This window comes from Battus philenor, unplaced genomic scaffold (genome assembly GCF_028537555.1).
Source record: "Battus philenor isolate CCGP_79_NKW_IND1 unplaced genomic scaffold, ilBatPhil1.0.hap1 SCAF_20, whole genome shotgun sequence".
Lineage (NCBI taxonomy): Eukaryota > Metazoa > Arthropoda > Insecta > Lepidoptera > Papilionidae > Battus > Battus philenor.
In genome coordinates, this window is record NW_027181683.1 from 2,544,185 (window position 1) to 2,568,905 (window position 24,721).

Genomic DNA, 24,721 nt, shown 5'->3' on the forward strand with positions numbered 1-24,721 from the left:
AAAAACAGAGAAGGCAGATGTCTTCCCTGTTTTAATCACACAATGTTAGGAACATTACGTAGCTCACCGTATTCCATCAAGATGGTGGTTAAAATTTTGTTGCTAGGACATGCAATATAATGTCGAGCCTTGAGAGGGCAGCAACGCTAAGGTACAGGTGTACTGGGATAGGTTCAGCTTCTCCCAAGATGTGACTTGGACAAATTCTGTAGGAGATCCAGGTGCCCCACCTAAGAACGCCGCTTGAAGTGTTAGTGGAAATTCCAACAAAATCTTTTCCGCCCCCGGAGTGCATGGGTCTCTTGTGTGTTTTAAAATTTCTCTTTTCGATATTTTTTCCCCGTTTTTCAGTAGGCGGTCTCAGGATCAAGCACCAGCGGTACTAACTCAGGATACACATACACAAACACATACATATACAGACCTGTAACTGTTGGTATTCAAGACGGGCGGAGGCCAGATCATGCGCCGCTCTTGGTGGTGAACACTCAGCACGACGCACCGGCGAATAGCGCTCCGCATGCTCCCGGGCTGCGGACACAATTTTTAATATTTAATATATTACTTTGCATTACGAACTACACTTTTTTTTTATTTTAGAGAAAGAAGCTGTAAGATATCTCTCTTGAAAATAACCCCTCTAACTTTAAAAGATACTTTATTACGCCTTTATTAGAGAAGAAGTAGGACGCGATTGACAAGATGCACACGAGATATTTAAGAACAAACGGCTTTACTTCTATCAGCCTAATCCATTTTGATATTTGAGCAGTGAGACTAGGAGGCCGTCATTGACAAGACGCACACGACGTTAAAAGATCTTTCTTGTTAAGGTTTGATTATTTTCCCTATTGTGAATATCATATATATCATCAGGTGGTGGTCATAGTGATAGTGGGAGTACTAATCGCTACCTGAGGTAGGAGGTAAGATGGAGCAATTGACAAGAATTACAAGAGATATTTGAGAATAGCCGTCTTAACCTTTGTCTGTCTTCTACGAAGAAGGAAAGAGAAAGAGAGAGATAGAGATCATTATAAGATCAATAACATTCGGGCGCCTGTTCAATCATTAATCATCATCATCATATCAGTCATTGGACGTTCAATGTTAGGTACAGGCCTCCCTCATAGACTTTCCATCCAGCATTTTTAAGAAGCAAGATTTGCGTACTTGACGTACAAAGGCGTACATTGTCTGAATTTATTATTCATTATCAAGTAAACTACTCTGTTTAAGATACAGGGTGATTGATTATATTAATAGTACAGTTAATTTTACACCCTATCTAAATATAATAATATACTTAGAAAAAGTTTTTAAAAATCAGCATTGCTATGTATCAAAATAATTATTGTTCATTTTCTGTCCCTGTAATCTTTTTACTGTCGGAAGTTATTGGCCTATCGTATTACAATAGGAAAAATAAAATAATATGAGATATTTCAGTAATCATTTCATATAAGATTTTTGCTGACAAACGAGCCATATAGTCACCTCTATAGCTTTTACACGTATAAAGGATCACCTGTATGGTCAGACTATTTAATACTCAATCAACAGTTAATTCAGGGAACCAGTGCTTAGCAAAATCACGTTTATATAGTGTAAAGTTTGAGATGGAATATTGGTACAAAATGTTTGGATAATATTTTCATATAAGATGTTGATAAATAATACAATTAAATACTATGTTAATATATCATACACTAACATATACACACACACACAAACATGAACAAATAAACATTGAAATTCAATACACAGCCAACAATTATTGCAAAAATATTAACACATGCTTAAAAATATTTATGTATATATATATTTAATAAAAAAAATAGATGCACACTTTGTGGGTTCTAGATCTTTCTCTAGGCTTCATAAAGTAGATAAATCTTTTGTTGGGAACTGTATACTAAAGTACATGGTCACTGCCGTGTCAGCCCATACAAGACCTATGGGGGGATATATACCACAATCGCCCCGCTTAACTTGCTGGTTTGTTACAGTGTGGTATTATGTTAATAAAACGTAAATTTGATTTGCTCCACGTGTAAAAAGGGACTGTACGGTTTTTACGTCCGGAAACACGTTTATTTTCAATATACTTTTTATTATAATTTCCTTGTCAATGTAGTATTCAATTTTTGTGTTACTATTATCATAGTATACAATCTTCTGAGGAGAGTGTTGGAAAAAAATGTGAATATTGGTGTATTATAAAATAGTAAATCTCTTTCTTGTTCATATATATTATCTATAAAAATGTACTTTTTTACTGTCAATTTTAGCATATATTGGTAAAATATTTTGCCACTAAAAGGATTAAATTAGGCTCTTCTGATATTTATGACGTACACAAGTGGTAACTGTAAATGATCCTATGTGAGTAATAAAATGAATGAATAAATAAATAAAAAAACTTAATATAACTAAAAACAAAACAATAAAAAAAGATTACCCATCTCCTGCACAGTTGCTAACATTTGCAGTTTGACCCTCTGCGGTCCGGAGTACTTGCGTTGCCGGTTGTACTGTCCCTGGCCGCCATAGCCGGGTGTTGCCTGCACTTGGCAAGGCGTGCCGGCAGTTATCGAACCTGACATTCCGGACCCGGTCATGGACCCGGACATACCGGACCCACTCAATGACCCAGTCAATCCGCAACCACTAATCGAACCCATGCTTTGACTTTGGTAATTTCCGATCGATGTACTGGTGATCATACCCGGGACGCTTGAACCTTGGAAGCTGTTGACAGGTGTGCCACTGGTGATGGAACCCTGGTTACTCGAGCTTTGGAAACTGCCGATCGGTGTACCAGTCATAATAGAGCCTTGGACGTTTTGATTCTGGAAATTGGTGATGGGTGTGCCACTGGTGATAGAGCCAAAGCTAGGGGTACTATAGTTGGCACTGCTCACACTTGAGAAAGTGGAAGGTGGGTTAATGCTGGTAAAATTAGTGGGAGTGCTCATAAAATTGAAATCACTGAATGGGTTGCTGTCCATGTTAGAATTCGATATCGGGGTTCCACTCATGATAGAGCCGTGCGAGTTTTGAGGTAGAGAACCGTGATTTGGTGAAAAGGGACCTGTGGGCGGCGTGTACGGAGAGACGGCATGATTCGTAACAGGAGTACCAGACACTATAGAGCCTTTCCTTCCCATGATACTGCCTTGTGGTATAGTCTCTAAAGACGGTTTCATTTTCTGGTTATTCTGATTTTGGTTCGCGTAACTCGGGGTACCGGCCGTTATGGAACCCTGTCCGGGACTTTGCTGAACAGTTTGTGATGGGTTCGCACCAGTGGGCGGACTCTGGTATCCAGATTGATTTTGATACTGGTACCCTCCTTGTATCGACGGAGGCAAATAGTTCCTCTTCATTCGGGCCTCAACTTCCATAACCAGCTCTGGGCTTATAACTAAATGGTTGGGCGGTAAAAAAATTATAATTAGCGAAAAAAAAATGCAAATTAATATAACAGCGTCATGCACTATTTTAATGCAGAAAAATAAAACAAAAGGTGGCTTATTAAAAAAAAAAAACAACTCTATGGAAATAAAACAGACGACAAAGAATATCAAGCAATTAATGTCTACCGGTTAACCTTTGTGATGCAACTGTTAATTCTATCCTCATTTTGTAGACTAATTACTTAATTTAAGAAAATGTATCCTAAAATTTAAAAAAGTAATATATTGAATACGATACGATGTTGCCATTTTTGAAAATAAAATGCTTAATTAAAAAAAACTATTCATTATTTTATCGATGTTAATTAAAAATATAGTTTTTTTGTTACCAAAGAATCAGATCATTCTTTATCCTGTATACGGTTTACCTATCGTGAAACATCCTTCTCAACGGATTCTTTGGATAAAAGGTTTCGCGGTGTTAACACTAAAAATATTTTAGAATAACCATCCACGAAAACGCTATAATTTTCTTTTAATAAGATTACGAGATACAAGAATCTTGAACTAATTGGAGTTTTAGTAATATAAACTTTAAACTGGTACGTAAATTACGAAGTTAATAATAAAAAAATAATAGATTCTTTCATGTCTGGCCACCCAGGCATGTGTATGGCTAATTAAACAACAGACAATGTAAATGAAAAAGAATCAATTTTATATGAGTAAGAGATAATATCTTCAAGTGAAGAAAGCTATTTTAAACAAATTTACCAAAAGAAAGATCGCTTATTTTCTGAAAAAGAAGCGCCATGGTTGTGCATTTTAGCAATTACTAGTTACATCATAAATATTGATTTATTTTCTTTTTTATAAGGTTCCTATTTATGTTAAAAAAATACGTGATGTTATTTTTGTGATTTTTAATGTGTTGTCTTTTATATGACCCTTATACACTGCACAAAAACTGGTTTGATTATGTAAAAACTTTCATTTCGTTTGTCAGCAATTTGGAAGAAAACGTCGCGTCATCGTGGATGGCAGTATAAATAACTATTATCATTAACTAAAACTATTTAATAAAAGGGAATTTGAAAATGTAATTTTGTTACAAACTATAGTTAATTCATCACACGCACAAAGATCATCCGAACAAATCTAGAGCTACACACTCGGACAAACTAACATTTATATAGCTGTCTCACTCACCCGGCGGTCGTTCCGTCACCGTGAGGAGACCCGTCCTTCTCACTCTGATGTTAGCCGTTGAAGAGGGGGAGGTGCTGGTCTGCGGACATGAGTATTATAATCAAATGAGACACAAGACTTGAATTTTCGTTACATTATTCACTAGTCAACTATTTATCATCATCATTTCAGCCGTTGTTCACTGCTAGACACCTCTAAGCCCTGCAAGGTCGTCGATGTCCTGCGTTAAAGTTACTGGCGTTAAAGTTACAGGACCACAGTCTTAATTCCATCAACCTTGAGGCTAGGAGGCTATTCTGCGCGTATTTGACCAGCTTACTGCTACTTCAACTTGCCCACGTATGGGCTATATCAACTATATTACAAATACTTATTATTACTCAGGAAAAAAGTCGAAAACGGCTCGACCATTTTGGCTATTTTTAATTACAATACTGCTAAAATATCTGTAAAAGAATTTATTTTGAAAAAGGATACGGGCGGCTTTTTGATGGAGGTATTTACCATGGGTCCAGTGCAGGAGTTGGATGTGGCAACGTTGGCAGCGTCCTCAGGGGTCACTATGGTGTGTCGCTTGTTGCTGCCGCGATTCATCATGTACCTGAAATCGAAATACGTTATTTTGTAGCTATAACAGACCTTTCTCTACCTTTAACCGCGATATATTAGCAGACTACTATTGAATTACGTATCTGTAAGCTTTCCTGAAATAATAAATCATTCGACTTTTTTACTTGTAAGTTATGTTCCCCTCTATATTGCTGACTTTTTTACTTATAAGTTATGTTCACCTATATATTACTGACTTTTTTACTTATAAGTTATGTTCACCTATATATCACTGACTTTTTTACTTATAAGTTATGTCCACCTATATATTACTGACTTTTTACTTATAAGTTATGTTCACCTACATATTACTGATTTTTTTTACTTATAAGTAAGATTACTTATTAATATATTTAATAAATATGTCATTTAAAAAAAACATCTCAAGTCGAAGACATTTATAATCACGACAGATGGTGGACACGACTAGACGTCGATAAGAGATAAAATATATGATATGTTGAATAAATAGTTTTTGAATTAGAATACAATATTATTTAATATACCTGCACAAACTGGTGTTGTAAACGGAGTCCGTGCCCTGTTCCTCAGTCGGCTCGGCGCTCTCTTGCCGCGCGGGCGTGCCGCTGTCTGACACCTGCCGATATTAATATAAAGAGTTGACCATTATGTCAGGCGATAGACCACTACAAAGCATAGGCCTCTCCCAAAGATCACCTCGATAGTGTGGTCAATCATTAAAATTAAGAGTTAATGTTAGAAGTGATTGTCAGTAATTGAGGGTAGTCTTGGAAAAGTAATAAGGACATTTCTCATAAAAGTATCGCAGAGAAAACACAGTCGCAGATGCGCGCTGATAGATACTTTAATACTCTTTATTGTGCATGAAAATATATACATAGTTTCATAATAGTAAAGAAAAAAGTACAATGGGCGGTCTCATCACACGAGGCTATTTCTTCGAGACATAAATATACATACATATGTATATGGCAAAATGCTTATAATAAATACGGTATATTACATTTAAAAAAGTAACAAATATTATACGTATATAATATTATAACATTATACGTATATATATATATATATATTGATAGAAAAATGCAAAATGTTTATCCGAAAGAGGCCCCCCCCCACTACAAGGCAACCTCCCCAAAGATCGCTACGATGACCGTCTTTGAGCCGCCCGCATCCAGCGACTTCCCGTGGAGGGTCTACCGATGACGTGTCAACCGATTCATGGTTGGAAAGAATCTTTAGGCTCCACCGACCGACAACTGCACGAGGAATTTTTCTAGCCCACTGTCACTTCATACGAGCTATTCTTGGATCTACGTCGGTAACTTTGGTTCTGGTATCATACTGCTTAACATTATAATACCATTGATGCTTTTTTTCCCACAACTCTTTGTTAATTACGAGTCATAAATAAAAAAAATAAGAAATTTAAATAGTTGGCGACCAATAAGAGTCCTGTTTAAAGTTCTAATGTTGAATAAATTATTTTTTTCTTTTATTTTTTAATATCGTCTTGGCAAAAATGTTGTATGTTCATCTATTGTTACATTTATAGGCTTTAGTGTAGGAGTCTGCCTGAATTGAAACTCCTTAATAGGGAGAAAATGTTTTGTGTTTGTGTGTATTGGTGCTACTTACGTGATGCGCAGGCGCAGAACGACAGCAAGCTCGCTCAGCTCCTCGGGGCACATGTGCGCCGCCATCCGAAGCACGTCGACCAAATGAAGACGCTGTAAAGTGATATACTATTTTATAACCTCTGGCGATAAACACAAAGTTCGATTTAACATGTCATTATTGTAGATTAATTTGCGACTCAAAGTAATACTATAATAGCTAGGACAAGCTAGCCGCACCGGAACACCAAAGAAAATTAAGTAAAATTACAGTTTCTATTGAGAAGGCCAATGTATTGCATTTTTATATAGCGCCCTCGCTTTTGGGGCCCTCTCATTCCTCCTATCTGAATTCATTTAATTTCTTTAATATTTTGTATATTTTTCATCAAACCTCTAGCTGGTTGTTATGTTACATATATCATTACTTCATTTTTTCCTTCATTGCTTCACCGTCAACTTATTCCTCTGTATACGGGACAGCAAGTGATCAGTGGTTCACATCTGGATTAAAGATGCCCGAAGGAGTCTCTTTGAGTGTAAATCTATACAAGTATTCTGATAATACTTCGTATTGCATTTGATGTCTATCAACTGAAATGAATGAATTAAACTAAGTACATCTTAAAAAGATTTCGTACTATGTGTCTGCATAGCGTGAGGAGGTTTGAGCAGGTGCTGGTCTTTGACGCTGAAGTATCTCGGCGGTTGGTGTTGTACTGCAGGTAACTTTGCAGCCAGGTTAGTGTTGGGCAGCAACGACACGTTGGGCGACGCTTGTTGCTGTAATACACAAAATAAACACATTTAAAAAACTTTTAAGTTAAACAGTTTTTTGATACCTATATTGTGGTGATGGTGGAAAAATATGTATCTAGTCCGCCATATTGGAACGGCGTCCATCTTGAATTTTAAATTTTGACATAATCATCGTGTTTTACTAGTGTAGCCCTTTCATTTGATACCCATATTGAGAGGGTTAAGGAAAAATATGTAATCCGCCATTTTGTATCGGCGGCCATCTTAGATTTATAATGTTATTGATTTTATTATATTGTATTGTCATCTAAATTAAATATGTGTACCAAATTTCAGATTAATCTGACAACGGGAAGGTGCTTAAATTTCAATTTCTAATTTTGACCCAAATAAATAAACAAAATAATTCCGTACGGGTCGGACTAAATAAAACCGTTTAAAAAACTTTGTAACCACCTGTTATCAATCATTAAAATTACGTGATAAAATGTTCAGACGTCTATGATTAGTTTGAAGTATTGAAAGTGAGATTATTTAAGTCAGCGTAATGATGTACACGGACAGTCAATTGACTTTCGGCGCAGCGAAGCGTACGGATGGTCAATTGACATACGGTGCAGTGGTTAATTAATCACTAACTCACTACTAATAATACTAAAATATATTTAAATATAATTGTAACACTTTTAAAACTTTAGATAGGCTGTTAAATAATTGGCGTGTATTATACGTGTAGGTGAAGGTTGATTGTGAAACTACTAAAGTTTAGATGTAGACCTCGACCCCAAAATTAGTTTTCGATTATAATATTTATAAACACTACATAATCTATGCTTCACAAATTTTAGCTTGCGGACCTGCTATTTCCGAGAGCACAATTTTGATGAAGCTGCACAAAGCCTAAGCGGGCTAGAATCATAACGTCTATCATATCAAATGCAATTTGCTTCACAATTCGTATTGGATCCATCGTACTGTAAAAAATACGAATTTAATATAACATTTCTGGGTATATCACCCCGTCGAATATTTCACGAAACTGTCTCTTATTGAAAAGGTGTGGAATCAACATAATAAAAAAAATCATAAACATTTAAAAAAAAAAGCCTCCAAAAATCGTGTAAAAATACATGACACTACTGCAAATTTAAGGATTCACGTTCGATAACTTTAAAATATATTGTATTGTAAAAAAAAAAACAATTATTTTCCTAAAAAGCCGTCCAACAGAAGTAATTACAGGCTGAACCGAAATCCGATAGAAGAACGTTCATGACGGCTTTTGTTTTTTTTTTAATATAAAAGACAATTATTGTTTTCTTGGTTGCAAGTCAAATTTCCTATATAATACTTAATATGAATCAACACGAAACTTAAGATTACATTAAAATTTATTGCTATAACAATCAAAATATAAATATATAAAATACGTAACGTGTAAAAATACAGTTGAACGTATATAGTTCTCCATCCAAAGGTTGTATGATCGAGATAGCCTCTAGCGATAAGAACTCTTGTGCCACATAAATTGTTCCTTTTTTTCCTATATTTATTGTCTATGGTGTATAAAAAATTGTATATAAATAGATGAATAGTTCCAGTTACAGGTACATACGCTGAAATGAGCGGACACACACAGAGGAGCGGCTCGGAGATCCGCAGAGGCAGCCCCGCAACCGGACAGCTCTCCAGGCTGTGAAGCATTATTGATTATTAATAACTTTATTATTTTATTAAATAAATTATACACATACGACACAAAATAACGATAAAAAACAGAAATTACACTGGGCATATACAATTATAATTATTGATGGACAAAAATAGGATTTAAAGTAAATGTTGTTCCGAACGTTGTTGTTGTTCCGTTGTAGTAGTTCCGAATAGTGTGTATGTGAAATTAAATGTGTCCATGTCAGATAGACAAATAAAATAAAGGAATACATCACTGTTAGAGATCTATACACTGAAAAGATATAGAGTTTTTTTAATTTAAATATACTCTCTTTCCCTCATCTTGTTTTCGGGACAGGGGTATACACTCTCCTACATTCACCCTTCTTTCACCTTTCTCTTGATATATAGAGGGTTCGCAGTACCTGTGCATGTCTGCAGTCCCCGGGGCCGACGGTGTGACGTCTCGCCGCAGGCGGCGGCGGCGCCACTCCTCGGCGCTCTTCAGCCACAGGAGCCCCGCATTCGCCAAACTGTTGCACGGAATAACATTAAACACTAATATATAGGGGTCTCAAAAGATAGTTTTTCTCTTTTCCACCCGTGGAAATGTTACCTTTCAAAAGCTTTTTAATCCCACCCAAATTCCTATTTTTCCAATTCCCTCAACCCTAAAATATTTGAAAATTAATATTACTATTATAATGAAATTTATTAAACAAAAGCCTCTTAAATATAAATATTCTTATATATTTATAATTAGCATTAAAGTATATAAAAGATGATGTACTCTCCTACCATCTCCCCTCCACCCCCTTGAATTTAAAGCAAAAAGTATCTTATGAACAGTCCCCCACAATGTAAAACTTTATACACCAAAGTACACCTATCAATAGAACCATACCAAACATAACAAACTTATAATACTTTATGTCTATGTCTTTGTTAAATTATACATTAGGTACAATCGTATAAACATATTACAAATATACTTTTTTTAATTCCAAAAGGTTTACCTCACCTTTTCCAAGTTATCGTCTCTGTCCATAATATAGTCAACTGGCTCACAGGGGATGGACACAAGACATTCCTGCGAGCTGGATTCCTCTGCTTCCATTTGTTCGTCTTCAGTATTCTGAAATTTCGTTAATTTATATAAGTAAATTTAACTTATTTTGGTTTTCCTTTCAGGGTTTGTTTCAGTTCTATAGTATATTCAGAGCCTCTACCAATGGGTTCCTTTCATTTGCTGTCGGGTAGCTCGAGTGACATCTTAAAGACTAATATATAAATATTAATTGAGTTCTGTGACACTAGATGTCTCATACATGTTGGTTAGTTATGTCTATACTACATAATATTTTGTTTACTAAATTTTTTTATTATATGTGATTAAAAAAATAATTAAATGTAAATATAAAAATGGACGGTTGTCTCTATAAATGTCCTCTATCTATGTCCTTTATAAAATCTAAAACTATGCATTTGATCATGTAATGATCTCTAGCAAAGTTGTTGTGCATGCGCCACAAAGGTTGGTATCACCATATTTCGACAGATGGCGCCACTGACATTGCCGTGACAGTTCATGCAGATTTGAATTGAAATAAAAACAGCGAACGAATGTTGACGTTTCGAGTCGATAGTGGTGTAAGAATTTATGTAAAATGTGAAATACATGTCTGGCACACATAATTAAAATTAAAACGAAATAAAAATATTAAATATTTCTTTTGTTAAATTCCACGCGGATAATGTTGCGAGGCACTGCTAGTATTATATAATAATATATTTACCTTACAGCTAGTGAGATCCAATGGCTGACTTGTGTTTGAGTCCAGGGAGTCTGGAGAAATTAAACAATTAAAAAATTTCATTATACCTATTTTCACAAGAAACGCTTTATTTTTTTTTGTGATCTAACAGAGTTCATAAATAAGTGACAGCACTACACACTACTGACATAGCAAGAAGCCTCAAGTAGAAAATTGTAGACTGTGGGACAAAGTCAAAAATAATTTTGTACCATAGAAACATCAACTAAAACAAAATCACAGTAAACGGTTTCAAAGATCTATACAAGAATGTGATCATAGATAAAACTTATTTAATATAATAATCACTTAGAATAGCGCTGAGAAGTGATTGCCAAAATTATGTTGTTTCTATGGCCCTATCTATGGGCCTCTCGTTCATTTGAGTTCATTTTGTTTCTATGTAATTTTTTAATTTTATTTTCCACTATCGCTAAAATAGCGCCATCTAACGGTTACTATGTGATACCTCGGTGCTGCAGGCTGTTGCGCGCAGTGGAACGCTTCTCAAGCTTCTCCATGAGGAGACGGTAGATAGCTCCTATGTGGTCAAAACGCTCCTCTTGCACCGACTGTAAGAGTTGATTTTAATATATTTATTCAATTTATACATAACACCGTCAGCCTTATAGTTATAACCACGTATGTATGTAGCAGACCAGTGTCCGACATACCTTTAAAGTGATCGCATGTCCGTTTATTTCAAAAATAAAACACAACTAAAAGTGAAACTTGTTCCAGTAGTACGCCCTTACTGTTGTAAATTACCAGTGGTAGAAAGTTAGGACTTGTAATTGTAGGTCAGGGGTTCATTTCTTCGAATACAATCTTATATAATTCACACTTTGCGCATTAATTATATAGGATTGTTTTTGCTCAAGTTTCCAGAGGATGGGCAGCCGCGTCCTCTCCATACTATAATACCAAGCTGCAATCTCCAAGCTGCCTGCCAATTATAGTATATCCCCATAGATATTTTTGGAAGAGGCTTATATGTTACAGTGGGCGTCTATGGAGTGAAATGACAATTATAAATGCCTAGATGAAATACAGTTTTGCGTATTAAATTCAAATCCCATTTTCAAAATTTTGCTCTTTCTGGAGGACTCACTGCAGCTATATTTCTACCATATTCTCAAAACGTGACAAAAATGTGAAAATTAGATATAACTATGTAAATTTGTATTGTGGCCTGTCTGCCTACTGTTTTCCACTATCGAAGGCAGATAAATTTTTGTGAACCCCTATTTTTTTGTCACGCCAACATAGAACTAAAGCGTGTGGCAACCTGTAAGGAAGCACATTAGGCGAATGTTTCATTGCCTGCTAGGGCTTCGTTGTACTTCGGCTATCGCCGACCGACTCTCGCCAATGATAGCTATGTTCGGGTATTAGACACACGCTTCTTACTACTGCAATTTTTGCCAACTCATTTTGCAACGTAATCAGCCTTGCATTATATTCTTTAGCTTTGCCGTGAAATCGTATTTCCGACATTAAATGTTTTTCTCTTTGGCTAAAATCAGTTTCTATCTCTTACTATCTGTACTGTGCTAAATTCTAAATTAAGCCTTTTAATAGTGAATATACTTTGTTCATTCTCATCTAACAATCGAACTTATTTGTTAGTGAACAAACAGACATTAACCATGGTACGACTATTTTGTACCTGCAGTATGAGGTCGCTGGTGAGGGATGGCAGCGTCAGCATGTGCGCGAGGACCTTGTGGTGATGAGCGCTGTCCGGCTCGGGCACCACCGGGCAGTACTCGTGACACGCGCAGGCACCCTCCGACGCGTCTGCAACACCCGTACCGTTGGCTCAAGGCTTAACATTGAGAAATGGTGGAAATCGTAAACTCCTTACGGAGGTAGTGGAATATCATCATCATTTATGCCGTGTAAGATCTACGGCTAAACACGGAATTACCCTCATAAATTTTCAACAGGACTGTTTGTAACCGGCCTGTATTCGGTTACGTATTATCTAGATATATTTGTAACTACTTATGCCACACTCTTTATTTTAATCGCTTATAGTAAAAATGTTCAATATTTTGCAACAGTTTTAACATCAGGGTTACAACGATAATTGAGTCGTTTATTTCGAAAGTGGCTTATGTCACTTTTTTTTTAAAAAAATCGTCTTAATGGCAACATAAATAAAAACGATTTTTGTTTTCATTTTTAAAAATATCTCGACGTAGAAACAAGTGACTTATGTCACATTCAAAAATAACGGCTCAATTCTCGTAGAGATTTTGCTCCGCTCTTTATTTCTGGCCCTAACAATTTCATTTCTGAGCAACCAAATAAATAAACTAATTTAAACACCCATTATTTTTAAATTCAAACTATCTGCAACACTGCAATTCACCAATCACATGTCAGTCTTACGTTTGAACCCTTTTTTCAGCCGTTACGTTTCCACTGCCAAGACATAGGCCTCCCCCAAATGTGTCGCCATGACGACCGAATATGCGTCGCCCTCATTCTGCGACTTACCCACGCTGGGTCTACTGGCTCGTGAGACCCTTTCGACCAGTCATCAGTTGGACGAGCGATGTGCTCCGCCCATTGCCACTTCAAACAACAGCGGATCTCATTTAAAATTCGATATCGCAGAGAAACTCTCCAATATTTGTACCATTACTTGCTTCATATCGTTGAATTTTATCAAGAACCTCCCACCTGCTTCCGTCACAACCAATAGTGATTTACCATTAGAGTATAAAATAATTCTGAGTCATATAGATCATTCTGGGTCTCCACCCATGGTCCACCGATGTAGCCGAGAGGTGTCAGTACACCCCTCGAAGATAGTGTCAGTTCAGAACAAGTCAGTACCTGGCATACCAGGCCCGGGACCAGGTTGGTGTGCGGCTAGCCAACGATGCCGAGCAACTCCTCGCAACGACAGCCTCTTCTCCGGTTCCACCACCAGCATGTGACGAATAAGGTGTTCACATTCTAAAATTAAAGTGTAAAATCATTTTTGCGATACAAACACATAGAAACTTTTTGTTTTTATGAAATTTACTAACACTTATTGAAATAATAAACATTTACAAAATTGAATAACTATATGTTAAGGGGACCGGAAAGTAATGTCGCTTCCCTAAGTTAAATTCACATCTACATTTTTAACAAGTTTTTATTTCTTATCAACGATATATTCACCTTCGTTATCAACAACCTTTTGCCATCTAGTATACAAATTTTCAATACCGGAGCGGTAAAAATCAATCGGTTTTTCCCCCTTATATTAAAATTAATTATTCTTTACTATTCGTTTTTGCAGATTATGTATTGCCCTCAAATCATTTGCCTGTCAATGTTGCCTACCAAATAAATTGTTTAAAGTGTAACAACTCTATACCAGGGTGATTGGAAATAGGTGTAGAAGCTTCAGAGATTTTTGCTGATAAATGAGCTACGCAAACTTTTTATCACGCCTTCATACCTCTTCTGTCAATATGCAGAGACTTATATGTAAGGTAATATTTTTGACGGTTTATTTTTTTTTAATTTTTCCTTATTTAATTCTTTTTCCTAGACTGACCACCTCTTTAGCTCTACTTTATGATTTTAAATTATATCTTACAGTCTAATTTTAATTTCTTATTAGTAAGTATTTACTTTTCGTTGCCTTTTAAATCTACTTTATGTTATATACCAGTGGTAGCCAAGCTCCTTGATAGTTGGAGTCATTGTTCGGAATTTGAAATTTTACACGAGTCGCAATTAAATACGCAAATGAATATTTTTTTACCCAAACTATATTTATTGAAATTATACGAAAAAAGTACAAAATATGTGTATTGAAGTTAGATATGTCACACGTATATGACAGCACTCCTAATAATACTTAAGATGCCTGTTAGTTATTGTTGATCAGTGTTTGGATTTCGCTAATTTTATGGTGAAATAATAATAATAATAATTATTCACATCACTAATTTGTTTCGATTTCTCAGGAGCTGACAAAGGTTATATAAATTTAAATATTGAAATATTTCGACAATCAATTGGAGCCAAAAATAATCGTTCAAAGAGCCTCAGTTTGACCACCCCTGACATATACTGAATCTATCTTTATACAGTACAATTTACTTATTCTATTACTAATTTATTTCTACTATATGTGCATACCATCTATCCAATAACTCCTTTATATCATTCACACCCTTAACCAATATCACCCAGACTGTCTTATACAAACAGGACTACCAGAAGTAACTCCATCTAGCTGAGCTATTGCAAACAACAGCAACAGTGGTTTCAGTGTGTTACCCGGTCTCTTGGTTACTATACCACCAGATGAAGTTCCACCTCTTGGATATTCTCAAACAAACTCCACTCACCTTGCGACATGAAGTAGGGTATGCGGAACTTTCCACTGAGCACGACATTCCGTAATTCATGCAGGGTGCTGCCGTCGAAGGGTAGAGCTCCGCAGACCAGTACGTACAGCACCACGCCCAGCGACTGATCGATAGAGATACCAATTATTAACACGTTCACTGCGGGCCCAATTTTGAAGAACTTTCAGCTGGTGCGGCTGAGGTCGAATCAGCCTCAAGCTGAACTTTCTAGTAGTGCGGTTGAGGCCTTTTCTGCCTCATGTTTCGGTTGAGTGTAAACAGCCGCCGCACTAGAGAGAAAACACGAGTTTTAAGCGCCGCACCAGTGCAAAGTCTACCATGAGGCTGAATCGACCTCAAGCCGCAGTGAACGTGTTAATTTGTTAAGAAATATTAAACCTTATGCAAATAGCTATAATAGTGAGTATAGTATATAAATAGTAGTATTAACCCTTTGCAGTCGATGGCATTCATGATTGGCAAGTCGTCGTAAAAGTCGGTGCCGTCATTCTGGCGGCAAGATATCACCAACAGGAAAGGAAAGATTTCTAAATCAGTAGAGTTGAGATCAATAGAAAATCAACCTCTCTTTACAGCATATGTTATTTTATGTGACCAAATTTGTGTTCAAAATTTAAATTTATTATAAATTTCAACCCTGGATTTCCCAATAATGGAGGAGAGTTAAAGAATGATTGTAAAAATAATGAGAGTACTGATTATGAATTAGAATTTGAATTACATAATGATAATATTGTTACAAAAAACTAGTTACAGAACCCTCTAAACAATATACACGGAACCCTAGATCAAGTGCCGTAAACACGTACACACGTACACACGTGGTTCTCGGAAATTCTAACCAAATACTATCGCTCAACTTACTAGAACATTCTCCGTAGTATAAATAGGTGTACTCCACGTGTCGACAGTTCAGTGTTGTTTTTAGAGTTAAGATGACGATCTACGATCAGTGATACAAAGTGACTATTTGGTAAGTTATTTGGTCAGTGATTTCTTGAGCGATTTGGAAGCGAAGTTTGAACTAAGCGAAAGTATACTTGTGTTAAAGTAGGGTGACCATCTGATTTGTGAATAAAGGACTCCTGGTGAACCGAGTCAGAACCCACAGTACATAACAATATGAACCGTGAAAGTGAAGATAGTGACTATTACATAATTCCTCCTAAGAGACAGAATATATAAAGAATTGACAGTGACGCGGAGAATAGTGATGACGAAGAAGTACTATTAAACACAATAAATCAGTATCAACAAATTCTGTTTTGATTTCCACATATTTGCTTTAAATCTGTAAGTGAGAAATGACTCTGACAAGATAAATTTGCTCCGACTAGCTGGTATTCCCATAAGAGAAATTTGCCGATCCCAAAGAGTCATAAGAGACGTATATACACATTAAATAATACATTTAAATAGTTAAATTTCCTTGGTTTAATAAAGTTAAAAAATTCATGTACTATACCATTTTTTTCCAATAATGTTGAGTTTCTATACTAATTAGAACATCTAGCATACATTGTTTTTATGCAGTAAAAGGGAACCTAGTAAATTGTAACTTAAAACGTCACGATATAACTAGGAATTGCTAAAACTTATAATCATTATTCTTCCTAATCTACAACATGCGAACTGTTTTGTGGTAAAGTGTTTCGGTAATGATATTCTTTCTTTGCTTGAAGATACTACCTCGCACTGGTATATAGTTAACTTGTCAATTACTATGTATATATAAACGGCTTCCAAAACTCGAAATCCAATCATATTTTATACAAAGTAAATATAGTTGGGCGCAAGTGCTAGTCACTTCTTACAGTGAGTGGCAGGGCAAGGGAGGTAGAGAAATATGAAGCTAGTTTGTTTAAAAATCTCGTGCGCGTCAGTGTGAAGATGTAAAAGAACAAGTTCATACCCATATGTCAGTTTTGGGTCCATCGTAGATGCGTCCCTCGAAGAGTTCCGGCGCGGCGTATGGCGGGCTTCCACACCACGTGGCCATCGCTGTGCCCGAACTATACTCGTTGCTGAACCCGAAGTCAGCCAGCTGAAGGAATAAATTGCATTTTTAATATTGCAAAAATTGTAATACTCTGAACGGGCACAGAATATTTAACAAGTTTGAAGGTACCTCATAAGGCCACTTGTGCGCCTACAAGGCGGACAGATGATCTTATAGAAGTCATCAAAAGGAACTAGATACAAGCCGCTTCCAATGTAAGAAAAGGACCTATATTTTTAGCCACTTCCGCACATGCAGTGGTAGTCGTGCAACAAAGTGCACCGCCCGCCAGCCCGTCGACGAATGCGCATGCGACAAACAATGCGAATTACACAACTGCCACCGTCAAATCACTCAACACGTGTTTCACCCCTCCACGGGGCATCTCCAGGAGTTATGTTACACCGATTAGTGCCAAACACAGAGCCTCTGTGTTTGGCACTAATCGGTGCATGTGCGGAAGTGGCTAAATATTGGTCATTTTCTTACTTAGGATGGACTTCCGCAAGGTAAAGCCTGATTCCATTACATGCTTCCAATGTCTTATAGTAAATCTATGTGAAGAATATGTCCAATGTAATGGACGTCTTATTGCTGAAGTGATGACGATGAAGTCGGATGTCAACACGTGAGCCTCAACTATGATCATAGATGCCACAATGAGAACTGCCTGAATTGTTATATATAGCCCAAGAATGCTTTCTGGTACACTCAGCATCAAATTAAAGCAATCATTCGCCGCAGCCAGTCTCCTTTAAATTTTTTGTTATTAACCAAATAAAAAGGCATTTTATCCGTAACTTGAGTTATTTGAAAACGAGAGTTTTTACTTGATCGTAATGTATGATGGAACTTTGTTTGTTCATATTCTAATGTAAACACCAAACAATGTCAAATTTCTACAGTATCAAAGTTAGAATATTTCCTTGTTCTAATTTCTTTGGTCTACTTTGTGTATTATTTATAAAATTTTTGACATTTTACATTTTTTTCCTCTAATTTATCTTTAGTCTACTCTGTTACATTATTATATTCATTTTATGTTCTGACTAGATATTTAGTTATTATCCGACTTATTTATTCTCATTTATTCCTTATTTAAATTTATAACCTCTTTGATTATCTCACTGCAACATCTGGAAGATACGACGACGTTTATCGTCGCGCATTAGAGATTATGTTACCGAATTCTATCTTTCTCTGTCTAGATTTCAAGATTCTTCCTGAGTCTTTCGAATGCAGGACAGTTGGTGACCAGGTGCACCCTGGTCTGGTCCACCCCTGGGTAACAGGAGTACGAGGGAGTCTTCTAAGTATAAATCGATAAAGGTACTCCAAGAATCCCCTATGCTTAACATGGTAAAGTGCTTGTAAATGCTTACGTGAATAAAGATATTATTAATTTAGAGACAAGGAACGTTGAATACTTAAAAATATATTTCATCACAAGGGTAACAAAGTAGGGGGTGATCAACAAACCTTAATGTTCATGTCGCGATCGAGCAGCAGATTCTCGGCCTTGAGATCGCGGTGCACCACGCCGTTCGAGTGGCAGTACCCCACCGCCGCCACCATCTGCGCGAAAGCCCGCGCCGCCTCCGACTCCGGCATGCGGCCCTTGGACACCAGATGATCTGGACACCAGAACATCCATCACCTCAATCATTTCCATTACAATACAATCAATTATCATCGATACAGGTAAATTATAACACCGCATTGCTTGTCACCGCCTGAAGGTAAATATCAGGGGTGGCCAAGTTTTTTGAAAATGCATGCCATTTTTCGAAACATATTTTTTTTTTCGAGCCGCAATTGAATATGAATTTCAAATATGCAATTTTTTTTAATCATATTTATTAAAATTATTTAAACAAAACTACAAAATATGCAATATATTGAAGTTAGATATGTACACGTATATGACAGCACTCCTAATAATACTTAAGACGCCGGTAAATTAATTATAGTAAGTGTTTGGATTTCGCTAATTTTTTGGGTGAATAATAATAATTATTCACACCAGTAATTTGTTCCGATTTTCCAGGTTATATAAATTAAAATAATTCGATAATCAATCAGAGCCAAAAATAATCGTTCAATGTGCCGCATGTGGCTCGCGAGCCGCAGTTTGGCCACCCCTGGTATATGTGAACGATAAAAATCACAATATGAAACCAAAACTTGCTAACAAATCCTATTATAGTGTGAAGTATTTTTATGTGATATTAGATATTGGTAATGAATTGCTCTAATTTATTAAGAACATTCAAGTGAATGAAACAAAACAAACAGTTGAGTTTATTGTCGACTCCTTTCAGACCGGCTGCGGTTGGGAACGTCGTAGCTTTTAACTTGAAGAATGACTTTATAGGGGAGATTACAATTTGATTTCAGTATAAGAAATTGGATTCTTCTGGCATTCTCCTCGTTGGTGCACAGGTGATCACTAAAAGTTTCATGGTCAACCCATAACCTACCTGTGATCAACCAGTGGACATCGCGTGATCAACAACTATTAATTTCTATTACAATGAATAACATCTCTTATCACTGATATCGATGTTACTAAATATATCTTATTACATCAACCATGAGTAGAAGTTGGTTTGTTGGCTCATTTACTTTGTTGATATTATAAAGTATCCATCAAATATTGTTAAATTTTATTTATATATACATAAATATAAATAAATATATAATAGCTTATAATGTTAAAATAATTGTCTTGTCAAAAGTGCGTATAAATGCCTATTGAAACTGCTAATCAACGCCAAAGTTATATGAGCGATAGAGCGAGTAATATTTTGAGAAAAAACGGCTTCATGTTTTTCTACTTCTCCTGTCCTGACGCTCCCTTTAGGGAGGTAACTAGCAGACATTTGGAATATAATTAAAAAAATTAGTTTGTTAGCCTTTTTCGAGGGCTTGCGCTCCAGTGTTACTGGCAGTGTTTGTTATTGTTATCTATTCCACAAGCAAATTAAAAAAAAAAACATTGAAACAGTCAATTTACTTTTTAAATCAACGTAAGTTAGATGATACAATGTAAGATGACACTTTGTGAGTTTCCAATAAATCAACGTCATGTTATTATAGATCAGTGATTCCCAAAGTGGTCTATATCGACCCATAAGGGTCTATGACAATCTGCAAGGGGACTACGTCAGCGAAAAAAAATTTGGGGGTCCATGAAATGAAAATGGGGATCCACGATAATGGATCTCAACACATACAATAATAGTACCTTTACTTACATCATATTATCTTATAATATCAAAACAGATTGAATTGACGCCAAATGTTGATAATTTATCATTAAAGCATCAGGTTCATCCTTCTCACTAAAAATATTGACTTATTGCTCTTATGTTATTTTATTTATAGTTTATTTTATGTTTATTTAATGTTACGTATATTTAACATAACAGATACAAAATTTTATTTTGAGTAGTTTTAATTTAAATTCAATTTATAAATATATAAATTAACATGTGTTTTTACTTTAAGTTCTTAACACTAAACTTCACTACGGTTAGAAATTAAACAGGAATCAATATCAATATCAGGTAAGTAGGGGGTCTACCCAACACGGAAAAACATGGCAAGGGGTCTACGACACAAAAAAGTTTGGGGAACTCTGTGTTAGATGGCACAATGATTCAATATCCAATATGTATGTATGAGTACAAGCATATATGCATATATATAAATACTAAGGGAGTGTTGTACACCACCTGCACTACACACCTGCTTCTAGATAATCACCGGGACACATCGCAGCATACAATTTAAATTATTCTCTTATATATATTTTCACTATTTCTTAACGTCACTGGTTTTTACAAAATTCATATAGTCTATATTATATTTTTATCAAAAAGTAAGATTAAATTGTTTATAAAATGTATCTATATGAATTATATTTATTCTTCCAAATCAATTTCACCTCCTTCAAAGTACTGTCAGTCTGATAAAACGCACTTTTGCCAACGCATTCACCAGTCTAGTCTTTTCCGGTGTAGCCTTCGTGACCGGAGACGTGTAACAAGAAATGTGGCAAAGGGATGGGAGGCGATGAGTGAATGTAATGTATAAATGAATGCTGTTGAATGATACAAAATATGAAGGAAGAAAAGGGAAGAAAGAAAAATTGTGAAGAATGCAAGAGAGGCTATATATCAGGGATATCCCATAGGTACGATCGAGATGGAATGAGTATTAAATGGAAAAAAGACCTTTATTCGGTTTTTATCTCTTTAATCGTGTTGAATTGACATCCCCGCTTTGGCCTTTTGAGTTTGTTAAATTGCCAGAAGTCGCACAAAACCAATACAAGCGAATACGATGGTTCCAGAACGATATGTGTTGAATTTTTGACGCATATTCCGAAAAATTGAGCGATTTTAGCACCAATCGCGACTTGACTGGTTTGAAAAGAACACGTGTAAATCGAAGATAATTAAATCTTTTGACAAACACTTGGCAAATGTTATAAACAGTTCTACCAATCTAAGAAAAAAAAAACATTTACCTGTCCTACTAATAGCCGGGACTTTTAAATGACAATTTCACCTTACTTTTCGACCACAGTAGTACATCTATAGGTATAAGACATTTCCGCTTATTATATATATGGTTAAAAGCATAAAGTTCGAGATATAAATATTACGTGATGATAAGACTTTATGTCTTAGAGACTTGAAATTTGATAGGAATAAACCTTTGTCACCGAGTAGTGGTCAGATGACAGGTGCATTATACATACATATTTATATGTGTATATATATATATATATATATATAAGATAATCAGAAAAAAATACAAATAAAAATATATCGCTAGGGCAGTCGTTCCGTGTTTGTGGCATGTCTAAAATCCATGTTTTTTACACAGCCAATAGAATGTTGCCTGTTCGCGTGTTTGAAAACCATATACATTATTTATTTACGCACCAGTTATAGTATAGGTAGAATTAACAATGTCGCGGTATCAAAAACCATTATAATAAACACGTTTTTAAATTAACCGTTTTAATTTATCTCCTAAAGATACTATGTGGTAGTACACCATAATTGCCACGCTAGGCAGGCGAGTCGATCACGATGTGGAATTCATATACGCAGAGGACGCTACTGTCCATCATCTGTAAACTTGTATATGATCAGTAGCAATCCTATATAATTAATGCATCAGGTGTGAATTTCGTCCGCGTGGAATTTAACAAGAAAAAATTTGTTTATTTAATTTTGTTTTTCGTTTGAGAATTTTTCCAAAATAAAGGAAGCGTAAATTACTACTTCTCACATTAGCTACCTATCAGTATAAATATCGTCAATATCGGTTCAGCCACCATTTAAAAGATTAACCGAAACAAACAAACAGAAAAATAAAAATTAAATAAAGGGAATCAGATATATATAAATATATATATATATATATATATATAATTAATAAAATTAATATAAATAAAAAAAATAATATATATTTTTTTTCGGGGATCGAACCTGCGACTAATTACATTCCTCTACCGCTGGGCCACCATTGCCGTGTTTTATTATTAGTTTATTATGTTTGTAATTGATTATATCTAATTGAGACAGGACATAAGTTTAATAAATTTACTTATGTCTGGCAGCGTCATATCGCGCACAGAACAGTTGACCGCTGGGGCCTAAGTTTCATGACATTCGTCCACAAGGTGGTCAAACCATGTTTAAGTTGACGGAAGACGCTGGGCGCATTCCGCTTCAAACCAAGACCGGTTATTACAGCGAAGTCGAGATAGGAGAGAAGAAAGAAGATAGCTTTGCCTCTCTTATGAGCAACGAACACCTGCACTCAAAATTCCTACAGCTCTGCAGAAAAGTGGTGCAGTCTACAGTAATAAGACTGAAGACTAGGATGAAGTAAATAAAAATAGGATAAAGAGTCGATCAAGGCTCCGAGAAAAGAAGAAAGATAAGAAGTCTTTAGATGAAAAATAAATTGTAAGCAAAAAAAAACTGGATAAGGTGCTTCTATTAAAATATAATAATGAATATTAAGCCAATAATTGTGATAATGTAAAAACTGTGATCTGGGAATGTAAATGAGGGAAGACAGGCGAAGCATGGAAGAATATATGTATGTAGATTTTTTTAAACTATAATAGGATAGTATAAAAGAAAATATGAAGGAAGAAAGAAGAATGTACAATAAAAATAAAAAATATGTAAAACCTATTTACTTGTATCTGTGACGTCTCTGTTCCATACAGAAATAAAAAAAACCTGTCCTCAAGAAAATATATAGGGTAGCCTATATTCCAGCATAGAACGTCTTACGACTAAAATAATGATGATGACGGTGATGGGTGTGAAGATTTCTACGTTATTTAACTTAAAAGTAACGTAACAGTAGTATTTTAACAAAAATTTAACTTAGATATTACTAAAGAAAGTAACCTTACCAAATATCTCTCCGTTGGGTGCGTATTCTGTTACCAAGTATAAAGTGTGTGCGCTCTCCATCACCTGTAAATAAAAATACATCGATGTTTTTTTTTAACAATAATTTCATTCCTTTTAAGTAACAGACAAACATTGAACTAGTTAAGATCGTCAAGAAGGAAGAATGAGGAACGGCTAAATCCACCAGTAGACGTGCTACGGCTGATACGATGGTGATGATTATGATGAACAGGCAAACCAATAAGATCTTTTTTATCATTGCGTTATTAATTATTTCAGAAACCATTTATTTTTAATAAGATGTATTGGTGTGTCTTCACCTTTTTAAACCTTTTATAACAATTCTCATGTATACCGCTGGTCGATAAGAAATAATATTCCATATTTAAATTACCTGGTAAAGCCTGACAATGTGCGGATGTCGAAGCTTCTTCATGATTGCAATCTCGCGAAACGTTTTCTTAAGGTTATCTTCGTCTAGGCGCGCCTTGTCTATTATTTTGATGGCAACCTGAAAATGGATTTACGTAAATATTCAATAATTAAAGCGGGGGTAAGCAATCTTTTTTGTTCGACGGGACAATTTAATTTTTTTTTTTGCCTGCCGCACATAATATAACACTTAATGCAAAATAAAAATCAACAAGATAAGAATTGAAAACGAATATTCCTGAAAATTTTGATAAAAATTTGGAAATATTTTCTCGATATGGGCGTATTTCTACATGTTTCTACGGAACATATATAGCTTTCTAATTGTGCGTCAATCAGTATTGATCGATTATTATTTTTTTTAGGTTAGC

The 24,721-nt window shown here is 35.5% G+C and overlaps 1 protein-coding gene across 1 annotated transcript in view; it reads right to left on the reverse strand.

The window, feature by feature from the left end:
* The window catches only part of Sik3 (Salt-inducible kinase 3), a 69,028-nt gene that overhangs the window by 4,906 nt on the left and 39,401 nt on the right, over nucleotides 1-24,721 (reverse strand). Inside the window, exons 2-20 of the mRNA XM_068765628.1 lie at nucleotides 24,313-24,429; nucleotides 23,918-23,981; nucleotides 18,946-19,100; nucleotides 17,380-17,511; nucleotides 15,447-15,570; nucleotides 13,930-14,052; nucleotides 12,752-12,882; nucleotides 11,552-11,654; nucleotides 11,065-11,114; nucleotides 10,290-10,403; nucleotides 9,694-9,801; nucleotides 9,210-9,287; nucleotides 7,477-7,618; nucleotides 6,858-6,949; nucleotides 5,744-5,835; nucleotides 5,133-5,229; nucleotides 4,629-4,707; nucleotides 2,462-3,427; nucleotides 425-531 (exon numbers count right to left, since the gene is read on the reverse strand). Coding sequence (XP_068621729.1) covers nucleotides 425-531; nucleotides 2,462-3,427; nucleotides 4,629-4,707; nucleotides 5,133-5,229; nucleotides 5,744-5,835; nucleotides 6,858-6,949; nucleotides 7,477-7,618; nucleotides 9,210-9,287; nucleotides 9,694-9,801; nucleotides 10,290-10,403; nucleotides 11,065-11,114; nucleotides 11,552-11,654; nucleotides 12,752-12,882; nucleotides 13,930-14,052; nucleotides 15,447-15,570; nucleotides 17,380-17,511; nucleotides 18,946-19,100; nucleotides 23,918-23,981; nucleotides 24,313-24,429 — 2,874 coding nt within the window. The remainder of the gene's footprint in view (nucleotides 1-424; nucleotides 532-2,461; nucleotides 3,428-4,628; nucleotides 4,708-5,132; nucleotides 5,230-5,743; nucleotides 5,836-6,857; nucleotides 6,950-7,476; nucleotides 7,619-9,209; nucleotides 9,288-9,693; nucleotides 9,802-10,289; nucleotides 10,404-11,064; nucleotides 11,115-11,551; nucleotides 11,655-12,751; nucleotides 12,883-13,929; nucleotides 14,053-15,446; nucleotides 15,571-17,379; nucleotides 17,512-18,945; nucleotides 19,101-23,917; nucleotides 23,982-24,312; nucleotides 24,430-24,721) is intronic.